Raw genomic sequence first — 27,803 nt, forward strand, 5'->3', positions numbered from 1 at the left:
CACTAGCTTTCCTTATGCACCTTATTTGATTACTTCCTAGACTTCTGCACTCCACCACTAGCTTTCCTTATGCACCTTATTTGATTACTTCCTAGACTTCTGCACTCCACCACTAGCTTTCCTTATGCACCTTATTTGATTACTTCCTAGACTTCTGCACTCCACCACTAGCTTTCCTTATGCACCTTATTTGATTACTTCCTAGACTTCTGCACTCCACCACTAGCTTTCCTTATGCACCTTATTTGATTACTTCCTAGACTTCTGCACTCCACCACTAGCTTTCCTTATGCACCTTATTTGATTACTTCCTAGACTTCTGCACTCCACCACTAGCTTTCCTTATGCACCTTATTTGATTACTTCCTAGACTTCTGCACTCCACCACTAGCTTTCCTTATGCACCTTATTTGATTACTTCCTAGACTTCTGCACTCCACCACTAGCTTTCCTTATGTACCTTATTTGATTACTTCCTAGACTTCTGCACTCCACCACTAGCTTTCCTTATGCACCTTATTTGATTACTTCCTAGACTTCTGCACTCCACCACTAGCTTTCCTTATGCACCTTATTTGATTACTTCCTAGACTTCTGCACTCCACCACTAGCTTTCCTTATGCACCTTATTTGATTACTTCCTAGACTTCTGCACTCCACCACTAGCTTTCCTTATGCACCTTATTTGATTACTTCCTAGACTTCTGCACTCCACCACTAGCTTTCCTTATGTACCTTATTTGATTACTTCCTAGACTTCTGCACTCCACCACTAGCTTTCCTTATGTACCTTATTTGATTACTTCCTAGACGTCTGCACTCCACCACTAGCTTTCCTTATGTACCTTATTTGATTACTTCCTAGACTTCTGCACTCCACCACTAGCTTTCCTTATGCACCTTATTTGATTACTTCCTAGACTTCTGCACTCCACCACTAGCTTTCCTTATGCACCTTATTTGATTACTTCCTAGACTTCTGCACTCCACCACCAGCTTTCCTTATGTACCTTATTTGATTACTTCCTAGACTTCTGCACTCCACCACTAGCTTTCCTTATGCACCTTATTTGATTACTTCCTAGACGTCTGCACTCCACCACTAGCTTTCCTTATGTACCTTATTTGATTACTTCCTAGACGTCTGCACTCCACCACTAGCTTTCCTTATGTACCTTATTTGATTACTTCCTAGACTTCTGCACTCCACCACTAGCTTTCCTTATGCACCTTATTTGATTACTTCCTAGACGTCTGCACTCCACCACTAGCTTTCCTTATGCACCTTATTTGATTACTTCCTAGACTTCTGCACTCCACCACTAGCTTTCCTTATGCACCTTATTTGATTACTTCCTAGACTTCTGCACTCCACCACTAGCTTTCCTTATGTACCTTATTTGATTACTTCCTAGACTTCTGCACTCCACCACTAGCTTTCCTTATGCACCTTATTTGATTACTTCCTAGACTTCTGCACTCCACCACTAGCTTTCCTTATGCACCTTATTTGATTACTTCCTAGACGTCTGCACTCCACCACTAGCTTTCCTTATGCACCTTATTTGATTACTTCCTAGACTTCTGCACTCCACCACTAGCTTTCCTTATGTACCTTATTTGATTACTTCCTAGACGTCTGCACTCCGCCACTAGCTTTCCTTATGCACCTTATTTGATTACTTCCTAGACTTCTGCACTCCACCACTAGCTTTCCTTATGCACCTTATTTGATTACTTCCTAGACGACTGCACTCCACCACTAGCTTTCCTTATGCACCTTATTTGATTACTTCCTAGACTTCTGCACTCCACCACTAGCTTTCCTTATGCACCTTATTTGATTACTTCCTAGACGTCTGCACTCCACCACTAGCTTTCCTTATGCACCTTATTTGATTACTTCCTAGACGTCTGCACTCCACCACTAGCTTTCCTTATGCACCTTATTTGATTACTTCCTAGACGTCTGCACTCCACCACTAGCTTTCCTTATGCACCTTATTTGATTACTTCCTAGACTTCTGCACTCCACCACTAGCTTTCCTTATGCACCTTATTTGATTACTTCCTAGACGCCTGCACTCCACCACTAGCTTTCCTTATGCACCTTATTTGATTACTTCCTAGACGCCTGCACTCCACCACTAGCTTTCCTTATGCACCTTATTTGATTACTTCCTAGACGTCTGCACTCCACCACTAGCTTTCCTTATGCACCTTATTTGATTACTTCCTAGACTTCTGCACTCCGCCACTAGCTTTCCTTATGCACCTTATTTGATTACTTCCTAGACTTCTGCACTCCACCACTAGCTTTCCTTATGCACCTTATTTGATTACTTCCTAGACGCCTGCACTCCACCACTAGCTTTCCTTATGCACCTTATTTGATTACTTCCTAGACTTCTGCACTCCACCACTAGCTTTCCTTATGCACCTTATTTGATTACTTCCTAGACTTCTGCACTCCACCACTAGCTTTCCTTATGTACCTTATTTGATTACTTCCTAGACGTCTGCACTCCACCACTAGCTTTCCTTATGCACCTTATTTGATTACTTCCTAGACTTCTGCACTCCACCACTAGCTTTCCTTATGCACCTTATTTGATTACTTCCTAGACTTCTGCACTCCACCACTAGCTTTCCTTATGCACCTTATTTGATTACTTCCTAGACTTCTGCACTCCACCACTAGCTTTCCTTATGCACCTTATTTGATTACTTCCTAGACTTCTGCACTCCACCACTAGCTTTCCTTATGCACCTTATTTGATTACTTCCTAGACTTCTGCACTCCACCACTAGCTTTCCTTATGTACCTTATTTGATTACTTCCTAGACTTCTGCACTCCACCACTAGCTTTCCTTATGCACCTTATTTGATTACTTCCTAGACTTCTGCACTCCACCACTAGCTTTCCTTATGCACCTTATTTGATTACTTCCTAGACTTCTGCACTCCACCACTAGCTTTCCTTATGCACCTTATTTGATTACTTCCTAGACTTCTGCACTCCACCACTAGCTTTCCTTATGTACCTTATTTGATTACTTCCTAGACTTCTGCACTCCACCACTAGCTTTCCTTATGCACCTTATTTGATTACTTCCTAGACTTCTGCACTCCACCACTAGCTTTCCTTATGTACCTTATTTGATTACTTCCTAGACTTCTGCACTCCACCACTAGCTTTCCTTATGTACCTTATTTGATTACTTCCTAGACTTCTGCACTCCACCACTAGCTTTCCTTATGCACCTTATTTGATTACTTCCTAGACTTCTGCACTCCACCACTAGCTTTCCTTATGCACCTTATTTGATTACTTCCTAGACTTCTGCACTCCACCACTAGCTTTCCTTATGCACCTTATTTGATTACTTCCTAGACTTCTGCACTCCACCACTAGCTTTCCTTATGCACCTTATTTGATTACTTCCTAGACTTCTGCACTCCACCACTAGCTTTCCTTATGCACCTTATTTGATTACTTCCTAGACTTCTGCACTCCACCACTAGCTTTCCTTATGCACCTTATTTGATTACTTCCTAGACTTCTGCACTCCACCACTAGCTTTCCTTATGCACCTTATTTGATTACTTCCTAGACTTCTGCACTCCACCACTAGCTTTCCTTATGCACCTTATTTGATTACTTCCTAGACTTCTGCACTCCACCACTAGCTTTCCTTATGCACCTTATTTGATTACTTCCTAGACTTCTGCACTCCACCACTAGCTTTCCTTATGCACCTTATTTGATTACTTCCTAGACTTCTGCACTCCACCACTAGCTTTCCTTATGCACCTTATTTGATTACTTCCTAGACTTCTGCACTCCACCACTAGCTTTCCTTATGCACCTTATTTGATTACTTCCTAGACTTCTGCACTCCACCACTAGCTTTCCTTATGCACCTTATTTGATTACTTCCTAGACTTCTGCACTCCACCACTAGCTTTCCTTATGCACCTTATTTGATTACTTCCTAGACTTCTGCACTCCACCACTAGCTTTCCTTATGCACCTTATTTGATTACTTCCTAGACTTCTGCACTCCACCACTAGCTTTCCTTATGCACCTTATTTGATTACTTCCTAGACTTCTGCACTCCACCACTAGCTTTCCTTATGCACCTTATTTGATTACTTCCTAGACTTCTGCACTCCACCACTAGCTTTCCTTATGCACCTTATTTGATTACTTCCTAGACTTCTGCACTCCACCACTAGCTTTCCTTATGCACCTTATTTGATTACTTCCTAGACTTCTGCACTCCACCACTAGCTTTCCTTATGCACCTTATTTGATTACTTCCTAGACTTCTGCACTCCACCACTAGCTTTCCTTATGCACCTTATTTGATTACTTCCTAGACTTCTGCACTCCACCACTAGCTTTCCTTATGCACCTTATTTGATTACTTCCTAGACTTCTGCACTCCACCACTAGCTTTCCTTATGCACCTTATTTGATTACTTCCTAGACTTCTGCACTCCACCACTAGCTTTCCTTATGCACCTTATTTGATTACTTCCTAGACTTCTGCACTCCACCACTAGCTTTCCTTATGCACCTTATTTGATTACTTCCTAGACTTCTGCACTCCACCACTAGCTTTCCTTATGCACCTTATTTGATTACTTCCTAGACTTCTGCACTCCACCACTAGCTTTCCTTATGCACCTTATTTGATTACTTCCTAGACTTCTGCACTCCACCACTAGCTTTCCTTATGCACCTTATTTGATTACTTCCTAGACTTCTGCACTCCACCACTAGCTTTCCTTATGCACCTTATTTGATTACTTCCTAGACTTCTGCACTCCACCACTAGCTTTCCTTATGTACCTTATTTGATTACTTCCTAGACTTCTGCACTCCACCACTAGCTTTCCTTATGCACCTTATTTGATTACTTCCTAGACTTCTGCACTCCACCACTAGCTTTCCTTATGCACCTTATTTGATTACTTCCTAGACTTCTGCACTCCACCACTAGCTTTCCTTATGTACCTTATTTGATTACTTCCTAGACTTCTGCACTCCACCACTAGCTTTCCTTATGCACCTTATTTGATTACTTCCTAGACTTCTGCACTCCACCACTAGCTTTCCTTATGCACCTTATTTGATTACTTCCTAGACTTCTGCACTCCACCACTAGCTTTCCTTATGCACCTTATTTGATTACTTCCTAGACTTCTGCACTCCACCACTAGCTTTCCTTATGCACCTTATTTGATTACTTCCTAGACTTCTGCACTCCACCACTAGCTTTCCTTATGCACCTTATTTGATTACTTCCTAGACTTCTGCACTCCACCACTAGCTTTCCTTATGCACCTTATTTGATTACTTCCTAGACTTCTGCACTCCACCACTAGCTTTCCTTATGCACCTTATTTGATTACTTCCTAGACTTCTGCACTCCACCACTAGCTTTCCTTATGCACCTTATTTGATTACTTCCTAGACTTCTGCACTCCACCACTAGCTTTCCTTATGCACCTTATTTGATTACTTCCTAGACTTCTGCACTCCACCACTAGCTTTCCTTATGTACCTTATTTGATTACTTCCTAGACTTCTGCACTCCACCACTAGCTTTCCTTATGCACCTTATTTGATTACTTCCTAGACTTCTGCACTCCACCACTAGCTTTCCTTATGCACCTTATTTGATTACTTCCTAGACTTCTGCACTCCACCACTAGCTTTCCTTATGCACCTTATTTGATTACTTCCTAGACTTCTGCACTCCACCACTAGCTTTCCTTATGCACCTTATTTGATTACTTCCTAGACTTCTGCACTCCACCACTAGCTTTCCTTATGCACCTTATTTGATTACTTCCTAGACTTCTGCACTCCACCACTAGCTTTCCTTATGCACCTTATTTGATTACTTCCTAGACTTCTGCACTCCACCACTAGCTTTCCTTATGCACCTTATTTGATTACTTCCTAGACTTCTGCACTCCACCACTAGCTTTCCTTATGCACCTTATTTGATTACTTCCTAGACTTCTGCACTCCACCACTAGCTTTCCTTATGCACCTTATTTGATTACTTCCTAGACTTCTGCACTCCACCACTAGCTTTCCTTATGCACCTTATTTGATTACTTCCTAGACTTCTGCACTCCACCACTAGCTTTCCTTATGCACCTTATTTGATTACTTCCTAGACTTCTGCACTCCACCACTAGCTTTCCTTATGTACCTTATTTGATTACTTCCTAGACGTCTGCACTCCACCACTAGCTTTCCTTATGTACCTTATTTGATTACTTCCTAGACTTCTGCACTCCACCACTAGCTTTCCTTATGCACCTTATTTGATTACTTCCTAGACTTCTGCACTCCACCACTAGCTTTCCTTATGCACCTTATTTGATTACTTCCTAGACTTCTGCACTCCACCACTAGCTTTCCTTATGCACCTTATTTGATTACTTCCTAGACTTCTGCACTCCACCACTAGCTTTCCTTATGCACCTTATTTGATTACTTCCTAGACTTCTGCACTCCACCACTAGCTTTCCTTATGCACCTTATTTGATTACTTCCTAGACTACAGCACCCCACCATTAGCTTTCCTTATGCACCTTATTTGATTACTTCCTAGACTTCTGCACTCCACCACTAGCTTTCCTTATGCACCTTATTTGATTACTTCCTAGACTTCTGCACTCCACCACTAGCTTTCCTTATGTACCTTATTTGATTACTTCCTAGACTTCTGCACTCCACCACTAGCTTTCCTTATGCACCTTATTTGATTACTTCCTAGACTTCTGCACTCCACCACTAGCTTTCCTTATGCACCTTATTTGATTACTTCCTAGACTTCTGCACTCCACCACTAGCTTTCCTTATGCACCTTATTTGATTACTTCCTAGACTTCTGCACTCCACCACTAGCTTTCCTTATGCACCTTATTTGATTACTTCCTAGACTTCTGCACTCCACCACTAGCTTTCCTTATGCACCTTATTTGATTACTTCCTAGACGTCTGCACTCCACCACTAGCTTTCCTTATGTACCTTATTTGATTACTTCCTAGACTTCTGCACTCCACCACTAGCTTTCCTTATGCACCTTATTTGATTACTTCCTAGACGTCTGCACTCCACCACTAGCTTTCCTTATGTACCTTATTTGATTACTTCCTAGACTTCTGCACTCCACCACTAGCTTTCCTTATGCACCTTATTTGATTACTTCCTAGACGTCTGCCCTCCACCACTGGCTTTCCTTATGCACCTTATTTGATTACTTCCTAGACTTCTGCACTCCACCACTAGCTTTCCTTATGTACCTTATTTGATTACTTCCTAGACTTCTGCACTCCACCACTAGCTTTCCTTATGCACCTTATTTGATTACTTCCTAGACGTCTGCACTCCACCACTAGCTTTCCTTATGTACCTTATTTGATTACTTCCTAGACTTCTGCACTCCACCACTAGCTTTCCTTATGCACCTTATTTGATTACTTCCTAGACTTCTGCACTCCACCACTAGCTTTCCTTATGCACCTTATTTGATTACTTCCTAGACTTCTGCACTCCACCACTAGCTTTCCTTATGCACCTTATTTGATTACTTCCTAGACGTCTCCACTCCACCACTAGCTTTCCTTATGCACCTTATTTGATTACTTCCTAGACTTCTGCACTCCACCACTAGCTTTCCTTATGCACCTTATTTGATTACTTCCTAGACTTCTGCACTCCACCACTAGCTTTCCTTATGTACCTTATTTGATTACTTCCTAGACTTCTGCACTCCACCACTAGCTTTCCTTATGCACCTTATTTGATTACTTCCTAGACTTCTGCACTCCACCACTAGCTTTCCTTATGCACCTTATTTGATTACTTCCTAGACTTCTGCACTCCACCACTAGCTTTCCTTATGCACCTTATTTGATTACTTCCTAGACTTCTGCACTCCACCACTAGCTTTCCTTATGTACCTTATTTGATTACTTCCTAGACTTCTGCACTCCACCACTAGCTTTCCTTATGCACCTTATTTGATTACTTCCTAGACTTCTGCACTCCACCACTAGCTTTCCTTATGCACCTTATTTGATTACTTCCTAGACTTCTGCACTCCACCACTAGCTTTCCTTATGTACCTTATTTGATTACTTCCTAGACTTCTGCACTCCACCACTAGCTTTCCTTATGCACCTTATTTGATTACTTCCTAGACTTCTGCACTCCACCACTAGCTTTCCTTATGCACCTTATTTGATTACTTCCTAGACTTCTGCACTCCACCACTAGCTTTCCTTATGCACCTTATTTGATTACTTCCTAGACTTCTGCACTCCACCACTAGCTTTCCTTATGTACCTTATTTGATTACTTCCTAGACTTCTGCACTCCACCACTAGCTTTCCTTATGCACCTTATTTGATTACTTCCTAGACTTCTGCACTCCACCACTAGCTTTCCTTATGCACCTTATTTGATTACTTCCTAGACTTCTGCACTCCACCACTAGCTTTCCTTATGCACCTTATTTGATTACTTCCTAGACTTCTGCACTCCACCACTAGCTTTCCTTATGCACCTTATTTGATTACTTCCTAGACTTCTGCACTCCACCACTAGCTTTCCTTATGCACCTTATTTGATTACTTCCTAGACTTCTGCACTCCACCACTAGCTTTCCTTATGCACCTTATTTGATTACTTCCTAGACTTCTGCACTCCACCACTAGCTTTCCTTATGTACCTTATTTGATTACTTCCTAGACTTCTGCACTCCACCACTAGCTTTCCTTATGCACCTTATTTGATTACTTCCTAGACTTCTGCACTCCACCACTAGCTTTCCTTATGCACCTTATTTGATTACTTCCTAGACTTCTGCACTCCACCACTAGCTTTCCTTATGTACCTTATTTGATTACTTCCTAGACTTCTGCACTCCACCACTAGCTTTCCTTATGCACCTTATTTGATTACTTCCTAGACTTCTGCACTCCACCACTAGCTTTCCTTATGCACCTTATTTGATTACTTCCTAGACTTCTGCACTCCACCACTAGCTTTCCTTATGCACCTTATTTGATTACTTCCTAGACTTCTGCACTCCACCACTAGCTTTCCTTATGCACCTTATTTGATTACTTCCTAGACTTCTGCACTCCACCACTAGCTTTCCTTATGCACCTTATTTGATTACTTCCTAGACTTCTGCACTCCACCACTAGCTTTCCTTATGCACCTTATTTGATTACTTCCTAGACTTCTGCACTCCACCACTAGCTTTCCTTATGTACCTTATTTGATTACTTCCTAGACTTCTGCACTCCACCACTAGCTTTCCTTATGCACCTTATTTGATTACTTCCTAGACTTCTGCACTCCACCACTAGCTTTCCTTATGCACCTTATTTGATTACTTCCTAGACTTCTGCACTCCACCACTAGCTTTCCTTATGTACCTTATTTGATTACTTCCTAGACTTCTGCACTCCACCACTAGCTTTCCTTATGCACCTTATTTGATTACTTCCTAGACTTCTGCACTCCACCACTAGCTTTCCTTATGCACCTTATTTGATTACTTCCTAGACTTCTGCACTCCACCACTAGCTTTCCTTATGCACCTTATTTGATTACTTCCTAGACTTCTGCACTCCACCACTAGCTTTCCTTATGCACCTTATTTGATTACTTCCTAGACTTCTGCACTCCACCACTAGCTTTCCTTATGCACCTTATTTGATTACTTCCTAGACTTCTGCACTCCACCACTAGCTTTCCTTATGCACCTTATTTGATTACTTCCTAGACTTCTGCACTCCACCACTAGCTTTCCTTATGCACCTTATTTGATTACTTCCTAGACTTCTGCACTCCACCACTAGCTTTCCTTATGCACCTTATTTGATTACTTCCTAGACTTCTGCACTCCACCACTAGCTTTCCTTATGCACCTTATTTGATTACTTCCTAGACTTCTGCACTCCACCACTAGCTTTCCTTATGCACCTTATTTGATTACTTCCTAGACTTCTGCACTCCACCACTAGCTTTCCTTATGCACCTTATTTGATTACTTCCTAGACTTCTGCACTCCACCACTAGCTTTCCTTATGCACCTTATTTGATTACTTCCTAGACTTCTGCACTCCACCACTAGCTTTCCTTATGCACCTTATTTGATTACTTCCTAGACTTCTGCACTCCACCACTAGCTTTCCTTATGCACCTTATTTGATTACTTCCTAGACTTCTGCACTCCACCACTAGCTTTCCTTATGCACCTTATTTGATTACTTCCTAGACTTCTGCACTCCACCACTAGCTTTCCTTATGTACCTTATTTGATTACTTCCTAGACTTCTGCACTCCACCACTAGCTTTCCTTATGCACCTTATTTGATTACTTCCTAGACTTCTGCACTCCACCACTAGCTTTCCTTATGCACCTTATTTGATTACTTCCTAGACTTCTGCACTCCACCACTAGCTTTCCTTATGTACCTTATTTGATTACTTCCTAGACTTCTGCACTCCACCACTAGCTTTCCTTATGTACCTTATTTGATTACTTCCTAGACTTCTGCACTCCACCACTAGCTTTCCTTATGCACCTTATTTGATTACTTCCTAGACTTCTGCACTCCACCACTAGCTTTCCTTATGCACCTTATTTGATTACTTCCTAGACGTCTGCACTCCACCACTAGCTTTCCTTATGCACCTTATTTGATTACTTCCTAGACGTCTGCACTCCACCACTAGCTTTCCTTATGCACCTTATTTGATTACTTCCTAGACTTCTGCACTCCACCACTAGCTTTCCTTATGTACCTTATTTGATTACTTCCTAGACGTCTGCACTCCACCACTAGCTTTCCTTATGCACCTTATTTGATTACTTCCTAGACGTCTGCACTCCACCACTAGCTTTCCTTATGTACCTTATTTGATTACTTCCTAGACTTCTGCACTCCACCACTAGCTTTCCTTATGCACCTTATTTGATTACTTCCTAGACTTCTGCACTCCACCACTAGCTTTCCTTATGCACCTTATTTGATTACTTCCTAGACTTCTGCACTCCACCACTAGCTTTCCTTATGTACCTTATTTGATTACTTCCTAGACTTCTGCACTCCACCACTAGCTTTCCTTATGTACCTTATTTGATTACTTCCTAGACTTCTGCACTCCACCACTAGCTTTCCTTATGTACCTTATTTGATTACTTCCTAGACTTCTGCACTCCACCACTAGCTTTCCTTATGTACCTTATTTGATTACTTCCTAGACTTCTGCACTCCACCACTAGCTTTCCTTATGTACCTTATTTGATTACTTCCTAGACTTCTGCACTCCACCACTAGCTTTCCTTATGCACCTTATTTGATTACTTCCTAGACGTCTGCACTCCACCACTAGCTTTCCTTATGCACCTTATTTGATTACTTCCTAGACTTCTGCACTCCACCACTAGCTTTCCTTATGCACCTTATTTGATTACTTCCTAGACTTCTGCACTCCACCACTAGCTTTCCTTATGCACCTTATTTGATTACTTCCTAGACTTCTGCACTCCACCACTAGCTTTCCTTATGCACCTTATTTGATTACTTCCTAGACTTCTGCACTCCACCACTAGCTTTCCTTATGTACCTTATTTGATTACTTCCTAGACTTCTGCACTCCACCACTAGCTTTCCTTATGCACCTTATTTGATTACTTCCTAGACTTCTGCACTCCACCACTAGCTTTCCTTATGTACCTTATTTGATTACTTCCTAGACGTCTGCACTCCACCACTAGCTTTCCTTATGTACCTTATTTGATTACTTCCTAGACGTCTGCACTCCACCACTAGCTTTCCTTATGTACCTTATTTGATTACTTCCTAGACGTCTGCACTCCACCACTAGCTTTCCTTATGTACCTTATTTGATTACTTCCTAGACGTCTGCACTCCACCACTAGCTTTCCTTATGTACCTTATTTGATTACTTCCTAGACTTCTGCACTCCACCACTAGCTTTCCTTATGTACCTTATTTGATTACTTCCTAGACTTCTGCACTCCACCACTAGCTTTCCTTATGCACCTTATTTGATTACTTCCTAGACTTCTGCACTCCACCACTAGCTTTCCTTATGCACCTTATTTGATTACTTCCTAGACTTCTGCACTCCACCACTAGCTTTCCTTATGCACCTTATTTGATTACTTCCTAGACTTCTGCACTCCACCACTAGCTTTCCTTATGTACCTTATTTGATTACTTCCTAGACTTCTGCACTCCACCACTAGCTTTCCTTATGCACCTTATTTGATTACTTCCTAGACTTCTGCACTCCACCACTAGCTTTCCTTATGTACCTTATTTGATTACTTCCTAGACTTCTGCACTCCACCACTGGCTTTCCTTATGCACCTTATTTGATTACTTCCTAGACGTCTGCACTCCACCACTAGCTTTCCTTATGCACCTTATTTGATTACTTCCTAGACGTCTGCACTCCACCACTAGCTTTCCTTATGCACCTTATTTGATTACTTCCTAGACTTCTGCACTCCACCACTAGCTTTCCTTATGTACCTTATTTGATTACTTCCTAGACTTCTGCACTCCACCACTGGCTTTCCTTATGCACCTTATTTGATTACTTCCTAGACGTCTGCACTCCACCACTAGCTTTCCTTATGTACCTTATTTGATTACTTCCTAGACGTCTGCACTCCACCACTAGCTTTCCTTATGTACCTTATTTGATTACTTCCTAGACTTCTGCACTCCACCACTAGCTTTCCTTATGTACCTTATTTGATTACTTCCTAGACTTCTGCACTCCACCACTAGCTTTCCTTATGTACCTTATTTGATTACTTCCTAGACTTCTGCACTCCACCACTAGCTTTCCTTATGCACCTTATTTGATTACTTCCTAGACTTCTGCACTCCACCACTAGCTTTCCTTATGTACCTTATTTGATTACTTCCTAGACTTCTGCACTCCACCACTAGCTTTCCTTATGCACCTTATTTGATTACTTCCTAGACTTCTGCACTCCACCACTAGCTTTCCTTATGTACCTTATTTGATTACTTCCTAGACTTCTGCACTCCACCACTAGCTTTCCTTATGTACCTTATTTGATTACTTCCTAGACGTCTGCACTCCACCACTAGCTTTCCTTATGTACCTTATTTGATTACTTCCTAGACGTCTGCACTCCACCACTAGCTTTCCTTATGCACCTTATTTGATTACTTCCTAGACTTCTGCACTCCACCACTGGCTTTCCTTATGCACCTTATTTGATTACTTCCTAGACGTCTGCACTCCACCACTAGCTTTCCTTATGTACCTTATTTGATTACTTCCTAGACTTCTGCACTCCACCACTAGCTTTCCTTATGTACCTTATTTGATTACTTCCTAGACGTCTGCACTCCACCACTAGCTTTCCTTATGTACCTTATTTGATTACTTCCTAGACGTCTGCACTCCACCACTAGCTTTCCTTATGTACCTTATTTGATTACTTCCTAGACTTCTGCACTCCACCACTAGCTTTCCTTATGTACCTTATTTGATTACTTCCTAGACTTCTGCACTCCACCACTAGCTTTCCTTATGTACCTTATTTGATTACTTCCTAGACGTCTGCACTCCACCACTAGCTTTCCTTATGTACCTTATTTGATTACTTCCTAGACTTCTGCACTCCACCACTGGCTTTCCTTATGTACCTTATTTGATTACTTCCTAGACTTCTGCACTCCACCACTAGCTTTCCTTATGTACCTTATTTGATTACTTCCTAGACGTCTGCACTCCACCACTAGCTTTCCTTATGTACCTTATTTGATTACTTCCTAGACTTCTGCACTCCACCACTGGCTTTCCTTATGTACCTTATTTGATTACTTCCTAGACTTCTGCACTCCACCACTAGCTTTCCTTATGTACCTTATTTGATTACTTCCTAGACTTCTGCACTCCACCACTGGCTTTCCTTATGTACCTTATTTGATTACTTCCTAGACTTCTGCACTCCACCACTGGCTTTCCTTATGTACCTTATTTGATTACTTCCTAGACGTCTGCACTCCGCCACTAGCTTTCCTTATGCACCTTATTTGATTACTTCCTAGACTTCTGCACTCCACCACTAGCTTTCCTTATGCACCTTATTTGATTACTTCCTAGACTTCTGCACTCCACCACTAGCTTTCCTTATGTACCTTATTTGATTACTTCCTAGACGTCTGCACTCCACCACTAGCTTTCCTTATGTACCTTATTTGATTACTTCCTAGACTTCTGCACTCCACCACTGGCTTTCCTTATGTACCTTATTTGATTACTTCCTAGACTTCTGCACTCCACCACTGGCTTTCCTTATGTACCTTATTTGATTACTTCCTAGACTTCTGCACTCCACCACTAGCTTTCCTTATGTACCTTATTTCCATATCTGTTCTGCAGTCCCCACACAAGCTGTTGCTATTCTTCAGCTTTGCCTACTTCCCTTTCCTCCTGAGGTGATAGAGCCCTGATTACTTCCTACAGTGCTTTTTCTCTTTCTCTCTCCAGTCAACTTCCAGGTATTTAGCCTTGTCTCTGTTAACCCCACAACTTTCTCTGACTACTGACTGTAGCTGCTTTTGGCAGCCAGTGGTTTGCAGAAAACAATTTCACTGAAACATACATTCAGTAAAACTGTACAATCATATCAGAAAGAATTACCTACAGTGTTTCAAGTGTGAGACAAATCCCTCCACATCTGGGACAAAACACTCCATGTATCTTAGGCAAGAAATGAACCTCAGCTCAAAGTTTAAGCATAAATCTAAACAACCCTAAATGTAACCTTCACCACAACCAAACTTATCCCAAAACCCTAAGCATAATCCTAATGCCACCCAAAGCCCCAGCCTTAACTACAAAACAAAAAAGTGATCGTAAAGACAGTGGTCTGTAGAAGCTCTACACTAACCGCATTCCTCTACAAGCATCACATTCTGTGTAACATTCACCAAAATAAAATGCCCATTCAGTGCAACATTTGTACAAATAATTTTGACCAGAAGGACTTCACTACCTGTGGATAAGAAGTTTAACTCCTAAATGGCTCAAAGGACTGAGGCTAGACCCTCTATGTAGAAGAATGCCCTGGTGGGTCAGGTAATTCAAGAAAAGCCTGAGATGCGGAGGAATGGATTCTTATCCACTGCTAAAATATATGTAAAGCCAACAGTTGCCACCCTTTACACACTTTAACAGCTATTCCCTATGGAGAATTTATAAGAATTAAAAGGTTGAATACTGACATCAAATTGGCCTATGATGAAGCCCTTAAGGCAGCCAACATGTTTATAGCTAGAGGGTACAATCAATTGGATGTTGAGAATAGTTTTGATAAAGTATTTAAAGATACCAATTTTATAAATAAATTTGGGAATAAGTATAACAATAATAAATACAATAAAAAAAGATCAAATGAAGAAAGAATTTTTTTTGTCACAAAGTACACTAATTTTTCTTGTACTATTAATGGATTAGTAAAACAGTACTGGAATTTTATTAAAAAAGAAATTGGTTCTTTAAAAAATACCAAGCTGGTTATATCCTATAAAAAAGGTAAAAGCCGTCAAGATTTTTTGGTACACAGCATATATAAAGAACCTAGAACTAACATGTTAATTAACACTAACTTAATAGGAACCTTTCCTTGTGGCAATTGTTCCATCTGTAAATATATAGTTACTGAGGTGGAGAAAATTAATAAGAAAAACTTTACAACTAGAGCCAAATACTCCTGTTTGAGTAAAGGAATAATATATACTATTTTCTGTTCTTGTAATAAATACTATATTGGTGAAACTAAGAGAATGTTAGCAGATAGAATTAAGGAACATGTTAGAGATGTGAAAAATAAGAAATTTAATAGTCCCATTGCTGAGCATTTTAATACTGAACATCATGGCAATACAGATTGCATGAAAGTTACTATATTGGAACATGTACCTCTTTATTTCAATAATATGGAACATCAAAAGAATATATTGAGACAGAAAGAGTCTGTTTTAATTATGAAATATGGCGCTTTGTTTCCATATGGATTGAATAGAGAATGTAACTGGCAGAGCCTTATTTAATGGTGTAACTTTAAGTATTTCAATTTGTGTGTTTAAATTAATTAATTGTTTAATTGAACTAATTAATTTGTTTTTGTATATATTGTGAACTTTTAGAAGCTACAATGTTTTACTCTGTAAAGGCTGTGGCCGAGGCACTAGAGAAATAATAGAAGAAATTGAACTGAGCTGAATAAACTTTTAAGGAAAGTAGAGCTGGGACTCTCTGTTATTTGTTCTGGTTGTTTGCTGATATGTAAAGCCAAGTTTGCTTTATACAATGTAACAAATTTAGGGGAAAAAGGAAAAGGCGAAACGCCATCAGAGATGAGTGAACAGTCAATGACAACCAGAATGCTGCGCTTAATATCAGTTCACAATCTCACATTAGAGGCCACTGCAAATTATATTCTCTTATAAGATTTCAAAAGCAAAAACCTTTCTTCAGTGACACATGCTTACCTTTTACTCTAAGAACTGTGTATATCTACCTATCCACACAGATACACGACAAGGCTTTTGACACCATTCCCCACTCGGGAATTATAGAAAAACTCACCAGCCTGAACATAAACCCCTAAGTCATGAGATGGGTTGCCAACTGGCTTACAGACAGAACTCACACGGTAAGAATAGCGGGCTCCAGGTCCGACTCTAAACCAGTCACAAGTGGTGTCCCACAAGGCTCGGTCCTGGGACCCCTACTGTTCAACATATGCTTCTCAGAAGTACAGGCAAACACAGGAGGACTATGGCTAACCAAGTTCGCCGATGAATGCAAACTGGGAGCCATAATTGACACTCTGGCTGACACGGACATTCTCCAAAAGGGTCTTACTAAGACGGACACCTGGTGTCAAAAGTCATGGTCTCAAGCTAAATGCGAAAAAATGCATAGTCATCCCATTTGTGAAAAACAAAACACCCATCATGAATTACCACATAGGTGGAAGCCCCCTTAATACAGAAGAGGTAATAAGAGATCTGGGGACCCAGGTAGATAGTAATCTCTCCTTTGACAATCATATTGCCAATGTAGTTAGGAAATACTTCTATGTAGCCCATTTAATTGCTAAAGGGTTTGCATCTAGAAATAAAGAGGTCATAGTGCCCCTCTACTCGTCACTCATCAGACCCATCATACAGTACAATGCCCCATTTGGGATGTACCTCACAAGACACTTCCAACAGCTGAAAAGACCACAAAAGTACCTCACCAAGAGGATTACTGGCCTCAAACATATGTCCTATGCAGCCCGACTGGAAAAACTCCAGCTGTACTCAGTGGAATATTGCTTACTCAGAGGTGATCTCTGCCTGACTTACAAAGCCTTGTCTAACTCAGAATTGATGGACATGCTCCACCTAAAGAAATCCAAGTCACTGCGAGCCACTCACTCTAGTGAGCTAAACCTCGCCACAACAATAAATAGAACATGCTGGAGGGATAGATTCCTGTCACAGAGACTCCCCATGCTTTGGAACAAAATTCCTAACTACATTAGGCAGAGCCCCTCACTAACACTCTTCAAGAGAAACCTTGACAAGTGGATGGGTAACAGAAAATACACCCCTGGGATCACTTCATTGGCTCTTCTTGACAGAGGCTCAGTTAATTAATCAATGGGGCGGTGAAAGCTGACACACTCTGGCTAGGCTTATAAATGCCCTCGGGCAGACAGCCTAGTACCTATAAATACAGATGTATAAATACAGACAGATATACAAAACATAGCAAGCTGTACCTGATAAACGCTGCCATATCATCCTTTGTAAGACTCTTTTCTTCTGTTTGTACGGTTTTGTCCTGCAAAGTGCACTCATCTCCTGAGATAACTGCTCCCGTCCTAACAGAAGGTACTTTGGGTAGAATACGAGTAATGTAAGAGTCACTGAAGGGGTCACATTCCTTTAGTGGCGTGTCAGACGGGTTGGTATTTTCATTCCCAGCAGTACCACTCTCATCACTGTTACGATCTTTTTCTACCTTCTGTTTGTTTGTGCTGGGCTCCTGTACAGGGAGAAGCTCTAAAAAAAATCAGCATTCTGACCATTAAAAAGTAAATATATGGAAAAAAATCAATAAGAATACAAATGAAACATAGTTGCCATGTTCTGTATGTATTAATGTTTTCTATCAATGTTACTTCTTTTGGAGGCTGTATTTTACAAGCGGCGTGGTAAGAAATCTGAACTACAAATCATGTCAAAGACTTCAGCATCAACACATAGACTAACTTACAAAACCTTAGCAACAAAATGTCAGTTATGTAAACTTCCCTTTAAAATGGCAGAGCAAATCCAGGGAGGTAATACTATGGTATTAATAGGAAGAGACAGAGAAAGTCACCAAAGTGAACCCGACTTTAGGTATTGGCTGCACACATTATCCAGGCTACTATAACAGCGCCACCATTAACTTTTATGTAACATTTAGATCTTTAAGAAAAAAATCATTTTGTTTTCTGTGGTGAAGGAAGGACCATGCTCAACAAAATGCACTGAAACAAGCCAATAAACTTAGTTCAATGACCTAAAAGTAATTTGAAGAATGTTTTCTTTTAAGACTACAGATAAAATTAAGTACAAGTCAGTAACGGTTCAAACTTCCAAGATCACAAGAGTGCTGCGTGCATTTCAATACTATCAAAACTGTATTTTCCATGGAAAAGGGGAAACTTAGCAATAGGAAAATACAAGACGTGCATTTAAAAGAGGAAAAAGCAGTACTTGGTCAGAGATTTTTTTAAACACATTTCAGCCAGTGAAAAACATAAAACTAAAATAACTGAAGGCTCTTGGCACCATGTACCTGAAAGTAAGAGGAGAAAGTAAACCTGAATATAAATCATTTGCAGAAAGACAAAAAGAGAGAGACACACAGCAACTTAGAAAAAGAAAAGAAAAAGCAGTGGTTAATGTACACCTGTAAGCAGGATAACCTTAAAAATAATCCCAGTGATATTCCAGCCGGGCCAAAATGCAGAAACACTAGAGAGGAACAAGTAGAGGCGACACACTGAGTTTATAAAAAGGGAATAAGAAAAATGAATAATGGACGCAACAAAAATGACACTGAAGGTACTGCCATGAGTTGCCTTTCTTAACGGATGACTTCGACACTGGAATTGTGCCACCACCATTTGTTAATAAATGCACGGACATGAATACAGCATCAGCGCTGTGTTAAAATACTGATATTGTTCTTAATGTAGTACCATTTCTGGACAATTTCAATATAACATGGATGAAAAGCACTAAACCAATACCTAAACATGGTGTGGATCCATCATGCCCGTTAAACTAATTAATAAAAGAAAAAAGTATTTATTCTATTTACACTTTGTTGACTGGGTTAGTGCCACTAGGCCAATGGCCACTTTTCGTGGAAGTCCTGAGAAGGTATTAATACTGACTAATGGAAATTTAGGCAGAGCATTGGGGAACTTGCCTTTTACTCTTTTCCATAAATCCTGCAAGATCTTTTATATCCACTAGAGCTACTATCAACTCAGGAAGATAGCACCTTGGTTTAACATGTCATCTGACTGATGCCGCATCAGAGTACAGCACCCCCCTTATTAGCACCCCGCTAATGCTGCACTGCAGTGTCAGTAACATAAATTAATCCGACTACCTGGTGTGGGAATACAAGTCACAGCCAGTGCCGAATGCGAATGTGTTTTGTTTTGAAGCACTGCGACTGCTAATGTTAAATACATTGCTAGGGAGTTAGTTTTATTATCTACCACAGTACAGATATCCAAGAAAATACTCACTGACCAGGGACTCCATTTATGCCCAGAATAATGTACCAATTGTGCAAATGTTTTATTTAGGGTCGAGCAGTTAAAAAACTTTAGTGTACTACCCCAGTAAAACTGTGTTCGCAAAACACTAATTGAATATTAGAATGTATGCTGAGAAAAGTTATTGAGGAAGATGACACAAACCGGTACAAGTTAATACCATTAACTCCTGTCTGCCATCACAGAAGTACCACAAGCATCAGGTCGGTTCAGTTATTATATGGCCATTACACTTTTATGGACTCTTAGATATTGTCCAAGAAACCTGGGAAGAAGACAGAAAAAAAAAATGACACCAAAGTCCCTACAGCTGACATCCCACACCTACCCACCAGTCATTTGGTATTTCCTGATGTGGGCTCACCTGATGGCTCCTCCTCAAATGGGACCCAGCTAACTACAACAGATCTGAAGAGAGTCACAGGAGAAGAGGTCATGACCTCAAATACGCCTGGTCTATAGCTTGCTGATTCAGGGTGCATTTCCCCAAGATCAGGCTGGATGGGCCCAGGCCCAAACAAGTTAACAGGGAAAGGGAGGCATTAGCACCACAGAAAAGACCTTTTAAAATGGGAAATAGAGGCGCATCTCTGCCAAGCCTCAGGTCCACAGCAGCAGTGACAGACTGCAATGAGCTCAAATATCTACAAACCTGTCCCTTTTTGGACTGGGAAGCAGAATAAACAGACTGAAATGTAGGACAGCTAAGCCTCAGTCACTTTTCTAAATTAAGTCCCCAGTGAAGTAACTCTAACCTTTCCCTTGGACCACAAGAATGACCTTCCTGTCACTCTCATGATGATCTTTCTTCTGTTATCCTGCACAGAATTATGATCACTTTCAAATGCCACAAAAACTTTAAAGGGAAGTGGGACATGAACGTTGGAACATTTACTGATGAAAGTAATCATCAAGATCTAAACTGTGGCAATAAAGAACTGGCAGGCACAGCGGGTGAGACTGCTTATGTGTCTGACATGCTACATTATGGAATGCATCATCACTACAGGCACAATGCCTTCTCCAATTGTAGGAACTCCGCCCACCCCCAAAAAAGACACTGAATTTTGATTGGTTGATAGGATGAGCACAATCACTGACTACATCAATGACTGTCTTTGATGTTACCACTATGTTTCACAGATGACAATTTATTTGTTTAACACCATAAACTCTAATTCAATACCACCAGAATATACACTCAAAGTAAAAAAGAAAAAAAAAACAAAGCTGAAGTAAGTTTCTACACTTTCCACACTAATGCCAATTATGTGGCTTGACAGCAAACACTTTGTACAGAAACAAGTCATAAAACAAACCTGTTGAAATCGTCACACTGACAAAACAGGCCATACAAATATCATTACCTTGGTATTTAAAACAATTCCAGTATTTCTGGTGTACAGATTTCACATTCTGAACTGACTCAATAGCACTGTCAAAGGAAAGAAAACAAAACAAATGAAAACATTCACAGAAAACTGTCTCAGTGGCAAAAAATACATTTAAAAGTTATTTCCTATATTTTCACAGTATTACACATTCAACAAGGCCAGCAGCTGCCTATCAAGGGAGACAAGATAACAAATTCAGGTATCTACAAAAACAAAAATGCAACTAGTACAAACAATACCGATCGGCAAACAGTGCAGGTTTAAGTATATAATGCTTCAACAACCTATCAGTGCAATCACAGCAGGGGGGTCCTACATATGGTGGTGGGTTTCTTTGGAGCAATATATTATCATAGGAATAGTGTGTAAGTTTGTCATAGAAATTCCCAGTAAAGTACACATCTCTTATGCATCGATGTGTTATCACACTTTCACCATGATGCCCTTATTAAAAGAAGGCCAAACTTAAGAAAAATACAGAATGCAATTATTTATTTTATTAATTATGTTTTCTGCAGTTTTTTTTTGATTAAATACTAATGATTTGTGTGTTAATTAGTTAATTATCCAGGGTGGTAAGCTGGTCCATAGACTTTTTTCAATCACTTCCAATTATGTGAGAAAAAGAACCTAATCCATATTCTTTGGGCAAGCAAACATGGGTAACTGCAAATTCAACCCTGACTTAGCACCATTATCCCTCATGGATAGGGAGCAACGTCTAAATGTTTTGCTCATCTTTGGGTTACTCATAATTAAAACATAAGGTCTAAAAACCTCTTGGGAATGTATAGTTAGGCTCTTAAAGATCCTCACAGACCAATACCTTTTGGTATGTACCTCACAAGACATCTACAACAACTGGAGAGGCCAAAGAAATACCTCACAAAGAGGATTACTGGCTTCAAACAGATACCCTATGCAGACCGTCTCAAAAAACTCCAGCTTTACTCCGTCACATATCGCCTACTCAGAGGCGATCGCTGCCTAACATACAAAGCTATGTCAAACCCAGAGCTGTTGGACATGCTCCACTTAAAGAAATCCCAATCCCTCCGAACTACACGCTGTAGGGACCTAAACCTTGTCACCACAATAAACAGAACATGCTGGAGGGATAGATTCCTGCCCCAGAGACTTCCCATACTCTGGAACAGGCTACCTATCTATGTCAAACAGAGCTCCTCATCAGCACTCTTCAAGAAAAATCTTGATGATTGGATGGGAAATAGGAAATTCACCCCGGGGATCACTTCTGTGGCTCTGCTCGACAGGGGCACAGGAAAATAATTTTCTTGGGTGGCGAAAGCCAGGGTACCTTTTTGGTTAGGCTTATATAGGCCCTAGGGTGAATAGCCTAGTACCTACCTATGAACCCTACTAAGTAACTATGACATCGGAAGTCATTTAGTCCGAAATGTAGCACACTTTCATACAGTCATTGTCTAGAGACAGTTTTACAAACTAGGCATGCAGCATAAGTTCATCATAAAAAGAGACTGGCGGGTGGGAACTTTAAGGCTGTTTTTCTCCCTTATCTGTATTCTATTATTCCATTCTCAACTAACAAAACCTCTCTACTTCATCACATGTACTCTTAACATCTGCAGCTGCTTCTGAAACCAAAGAAGTCACTTCCAAGTATTACTTTTAAACTGTCAGCAGCTTTGCTGTGGACTGCACTTAAATTTCCCTGGGTCCCATGAATTGGTGAGCTAGCAGCTCTAAAACCAGATTCAGGCCACATGTGGTCTCAATATTCACCAAAACACAATGAGCGCAAACATCGCAGAACAACCACGGTACAAATAGTACTTGTTACATGCTGAGAACATTCTTTCACATCTTGTTAGCACAAACCTGCTATCAAACAAAGACAGTTTCCGACCAAAGCGTGGTGTGGATATTGCTCTCCCCCACACAACTGACCATGTCCATAACATCAGAGTTTCGGACCAAAGTGTGGTACGTACACTACTCATCTTTACACGACTGACCACATCTGTAATAGGCTTAGCAGCAGTCAACATGGAGCTGCTCTTTTTCTGGACCTGTTAAAGCCTTTTATACATCAACCCAAATTCCACAGAGTACTTTCTTCATATGGACTGCCGTTTAGGGACATGAAATGGTCAGTACTAGCTACCTTAATCAGAAGGAAAATGAAGTCAGATACCAATCAATCATCTCTTAACCACATAGCTCTTTTCCTGGTCATTTCCAAATGGTGGTGGGTTTGGCATAATGGTTAACATTTTCACACAAGGGACAGGGTTTGATTCTGACCCTGTGTTATTGGTTCATCTTAAAATGGCCCTTCAGGGCAGTAAATCTACTATTCACCTATGAAGTATGAACCGTGAACTATAAATACTCATTTTCATAATAGTCATTAAACATATTGAAACTACTGTAATGTAGCTCATACTATAAACTGATGACTCTGGTTTGATTCTCAGAGCTATCAGCACTTAACTCCACAGCAGCTTTAAGTCTTTACACCTCTAACTTTGGATTACAAGATTACAGGTTCCCTTTTAATATTAATAACATCACATTCTCTTAATGACTTAACCCACCTTGTCAAGGGGCCTTGCTAACAGACTCCAATCTGGATTCAGTAGAAAAATATTAATCCCTTACCCCTAACAGAACCTCAACTAACAACTCTCTTGCTGTACTACTTCAGCACACAAAATATTTAGGCTGTATGATGCATAATCAGTTAAAAACTGACATTATGATAGATAATCAGTTAAAAGTTAACTAGCGTCTCTTCAATCTTATTACAAGATCAAAGCAAAAACTGCACAAACCTTTGTCTCACCCCGACATCTCATATCACTGCTGGTACCCCGGCAACTTCTGTCACTACTGGTACCCCAGCAACTCATGTCACTACTGGCACCCCGGCATCTCATGTCACTACTGGCACCCCAGCATCTCCTGCCACTACTGCCACTCCAGCATCTCCTGTCACTACTGATATCCCAGCATCTCCTGTCACTACTGGTACTCCAGCATCCCCTGTCACTACTGGAACCCCAGCATCTCCTGTCGCTACTGGCACCCCAACATCTCCTGTCACTACTGGTACCCCGGCATCTCATGTCACTACTGAAACCACACCATCTCCTGTCACTACTGATACCCCGGCATCTCAAGTCAATACTGATACCCCGGCATCTCATGTCACTACTGATACCCCGGCATCTCCTGTCGCTACTGGTACCGCCGGCATCTTCTGTCACAACTGGTACCCTGGCATCTCCTGTCACTACTGGTACCCCGGCATCTCATGTCATTACTGGCACCCTAGCATCTCCTGTCACTACTGTATCTCATGTCACTACTGATACCCCAGCATCTCCTGTCGCTACTGGTACCCCCGGCATCTTCTGTCACAACTGGTACCCCGGCATCTCCTGTCACTACTGGTACCCCGGCATCTCATGTCACTACTGGCACCCCAGCATCTCCTGTCACTACTGGTACCCCCAACATCTCCTGTTACTACTGATACAGCAGCATCTCCTGTCACTACTGATACCCCAGAATCTCACGTCACTACTGGTACCCCAGCATCTCACGTCACTACTGGTACCCCAGCATCTCACGTCACTACTGGTACCCCAGCATCTCACGTCACTACTGATACCCCGGCATCTCCTGTCACTACTGGTACTCCGGCATCTCCTGTCTCTACTGGTACCCTGGCATCTCATGTCGCTACTGGTATCCCGGCATCTCATGCTGCTACTGGTACCCCGGCATCTCCTGTCACTACTGGTACCCCAGTATCTGTCACTACTGGTACCACGGCATCTCATGTCACTACTGGTACCCTAACATCTCATGTCACTACTGATACCTCGGTATCTCATGTCATTACTGGTACCCCAACATCTCCTGTCACTACTGATACCCCAACATCTCAAGTCACTACTGGTACCCCAACAACTCCTGTCACTACTGATACTGCAGCATCTCATGTTACTACTGGTACCCCAACATCTCTTGTCACTACTGCTATGCCAGCATCTCATGTCACTACTGATACCCCAGCATCTCATGTCACTACAGGTACCACAGCATCTCCTGTCACTACTGGTACCCCAGCATCTCATGTCACTACTGGAACCTCAGCATCTCCTGTCACTACTAATACCGCAGCATCTCATGTCACTACAGACACCCCAGCATCTCCTGTCACTACTGGTACCCTGGCATCTCATGTCAGTACTGATTCAGCAAGCATCTCATGTCACTACTGATACCGCAAGCATCTCCTGTCACTACTGATACCTCGGCATCTCATGTTACTACTGGTACCCCAGCATCTCCAGTTACTACTGGTACCCCAGCATCTCATGTCATTACTGATACCGCAGCATCTCATGTCACTACTGGTACCCCAACATATCCTGTCACTACTGGTACCCCAGCATCTCCTGTCACTACTGATACTGCAGCATCTCATGTCACTACTGATACCGCAGCATCTCCTGTCACCACTGGTACCCCGGCATCTCATGTCACTACTGATACCCCAGCATCTCATGTCACTACTGATACCTCGAAATGTCATGTCATTACTGATACCCCAGCATCTCATGTCACTACTGATACTGCAGCATCTCCTGTCACTACTGGTATGCTACTGGTACCCCGGCATCTCATGTCATTACTGATACCACACCATCTCCTGTCACTACTGGTACCCCAGCATGTCAGATCACTACTGACACCTCGGCATGTCATGTCACCACTGATACCCCAGGATGGATGTACTTCACATTGCCAAAATTTCATAATGCCGACTCCCATATGGCCGACACCATATGATCAACATTTGAAATGTCAACAATGGAAGTAGACCGTAAAAAAGAAAGAAAAAAACTTTCTTTACACTGCCTGCAGGGGGGGGGGCTCCGCCCTCCAATGCCCCATAACTTTAATATGCCAACTCTTAGATCGCACTACAGTGCAGGAATGGAAATCTTTCCATTCCACACTGTACTGAGATGCCGGTTTTGCATTGTCGGCATTTCAAATGTTGATCATATGGTGTCGGCCATATGATTGTCGGCATTTTGAAATGTCGACAATGTCAGGTAGACCCTCCAGGATCTCCTTTCACTACTGATACCTTGGCATGTCATGTCACAACTGATATCCCAGCATCTCCTGTCACTACTGATACCCCAGCATCTCAAGTCACTACTGGTACCCCGGCATCTCATGTCACTACTGCTACCCCAGCAGCTCATATCAATACTGATACCCCAGCATCTCATGTCACCACTGATACCTCGACACATCATGTCACTACTGATACCCCAGCATCTCCTGTCACTACTGATACCCCAGCATCTCCTGCCACTACTGATACCCCAGCACCTCAAGTCACTACTGGTACCCCGGCATCTCATGTCACTACTCTTACCCCAGCAGCTCATGTCAATACTGATACCCCAGCATCTCATGTCACTACTGATACCTCGGCATGTCATGTCCCTACAGATACCCCAGCATCTCCTGTCACTACTGATACCACAGCATCTCATGTCACTACTGATACCATAGCATCTCATGTCACTACTGGTACCCCAACATATCCTGTCACTACTGGTACCCCAGCATCTCCTGTCACTACTATTACCCCAGCATCTCCTGTCACTACTAATACCGCAGCATCTCCTGTCACTACTGATACTGCAGCATCTCATGTCACTACTGATACCACAGCATCTCCTGTCACTACTGATACCCCATCATCTCAAGTCACTACTGGTACCTCATGTCACTGCTGATACTGCAGTATCTCCTGTCACTACTGGTACTCCAGCACTTCATGTCACTACTGGCACCCCAGCATCTCATGTCACTACTAATACCCTGGCATCTCATGTCACTACTGATACCCCAGCATCTCCTGTCACTATTGATACCCCAGCATCTCCTGTCACTACTGATACCCCAGCATCTCATGTCACTATTGATAACTTGGCATGTCATGTCACTACTGATACCCCAGCATCTGCTGTCACTTCTGGTACTCCAGCATCTACTGCCACTACTGATACCCCAGCGTCTCCTGTCACTACTGATACCCCAGCATCTCATGTCACTGCTGATACCTCTGCATGTCATGTCACTACTAATATCCCAGCATCTCCTGCCACTACTGATACAGCATCTCCTGTCACTACTGGCACCCCGGCATCTCATGTCACTACTGATACCACACCATCTCCTGTCACTACTGGTACCCCAGCATGTCAGGCCACTACTGACACCTCAGCATGTCATGTCACCACTGATACTCCAGCTTCCCCTGTCACTACTGAGACCCCAGCATCTCATGTCACTACTGGTAATGTGCACTTGCCTCCCACAGTACTGCACTCTGCTGATCTTCTTACAATTCCTTCCTCTT

The 27,803-nt window shown here is 41.7% G+C and overlaps 1 protein-coding gene across 2 annotated transcripts in view; it reads right to left on the reverse strand.

The window, feature by feature from the left end:
• The window catches only part of HDAC10 (histone deacetylase 10), a 680,378-nt gene that overhangs the window by 198,751 nt on the left and 453,824 nt on the right, over positions 1–27,803 (reverse strand). For both annotated transcript variants that reach the window (XM_044088799.1, XM_044088800.1), the window contains 2 exons: positions 21,338–21,405; positions 17,907–18,189 (listed from right to left, as the gene is read on the reverse strand). In XM_044088799.1, the coding sequence (XP_043944734.1) occupies positions 17,907–18,189; positions 21,338–21,405 (351 nt within the window). The remainder of the gene's footprint in view (positions 1–17,906; positions 18,190–21,337; positions 21,406–27,803) is intronic.

This window comes from Protopterus annectens, chromosome 11.part0 (assembly GCF_019279795.1).
Source record: "Protopterus annectens isolate FY-2018-M chromosome 11.part0, PAN1.0, whole genome shotgun sequence".
NCBI lineage: Eukaryota > Metazoa > Chordata > Ceratodontiformes > Protopteridae > Protopterus > Protopterus annectens.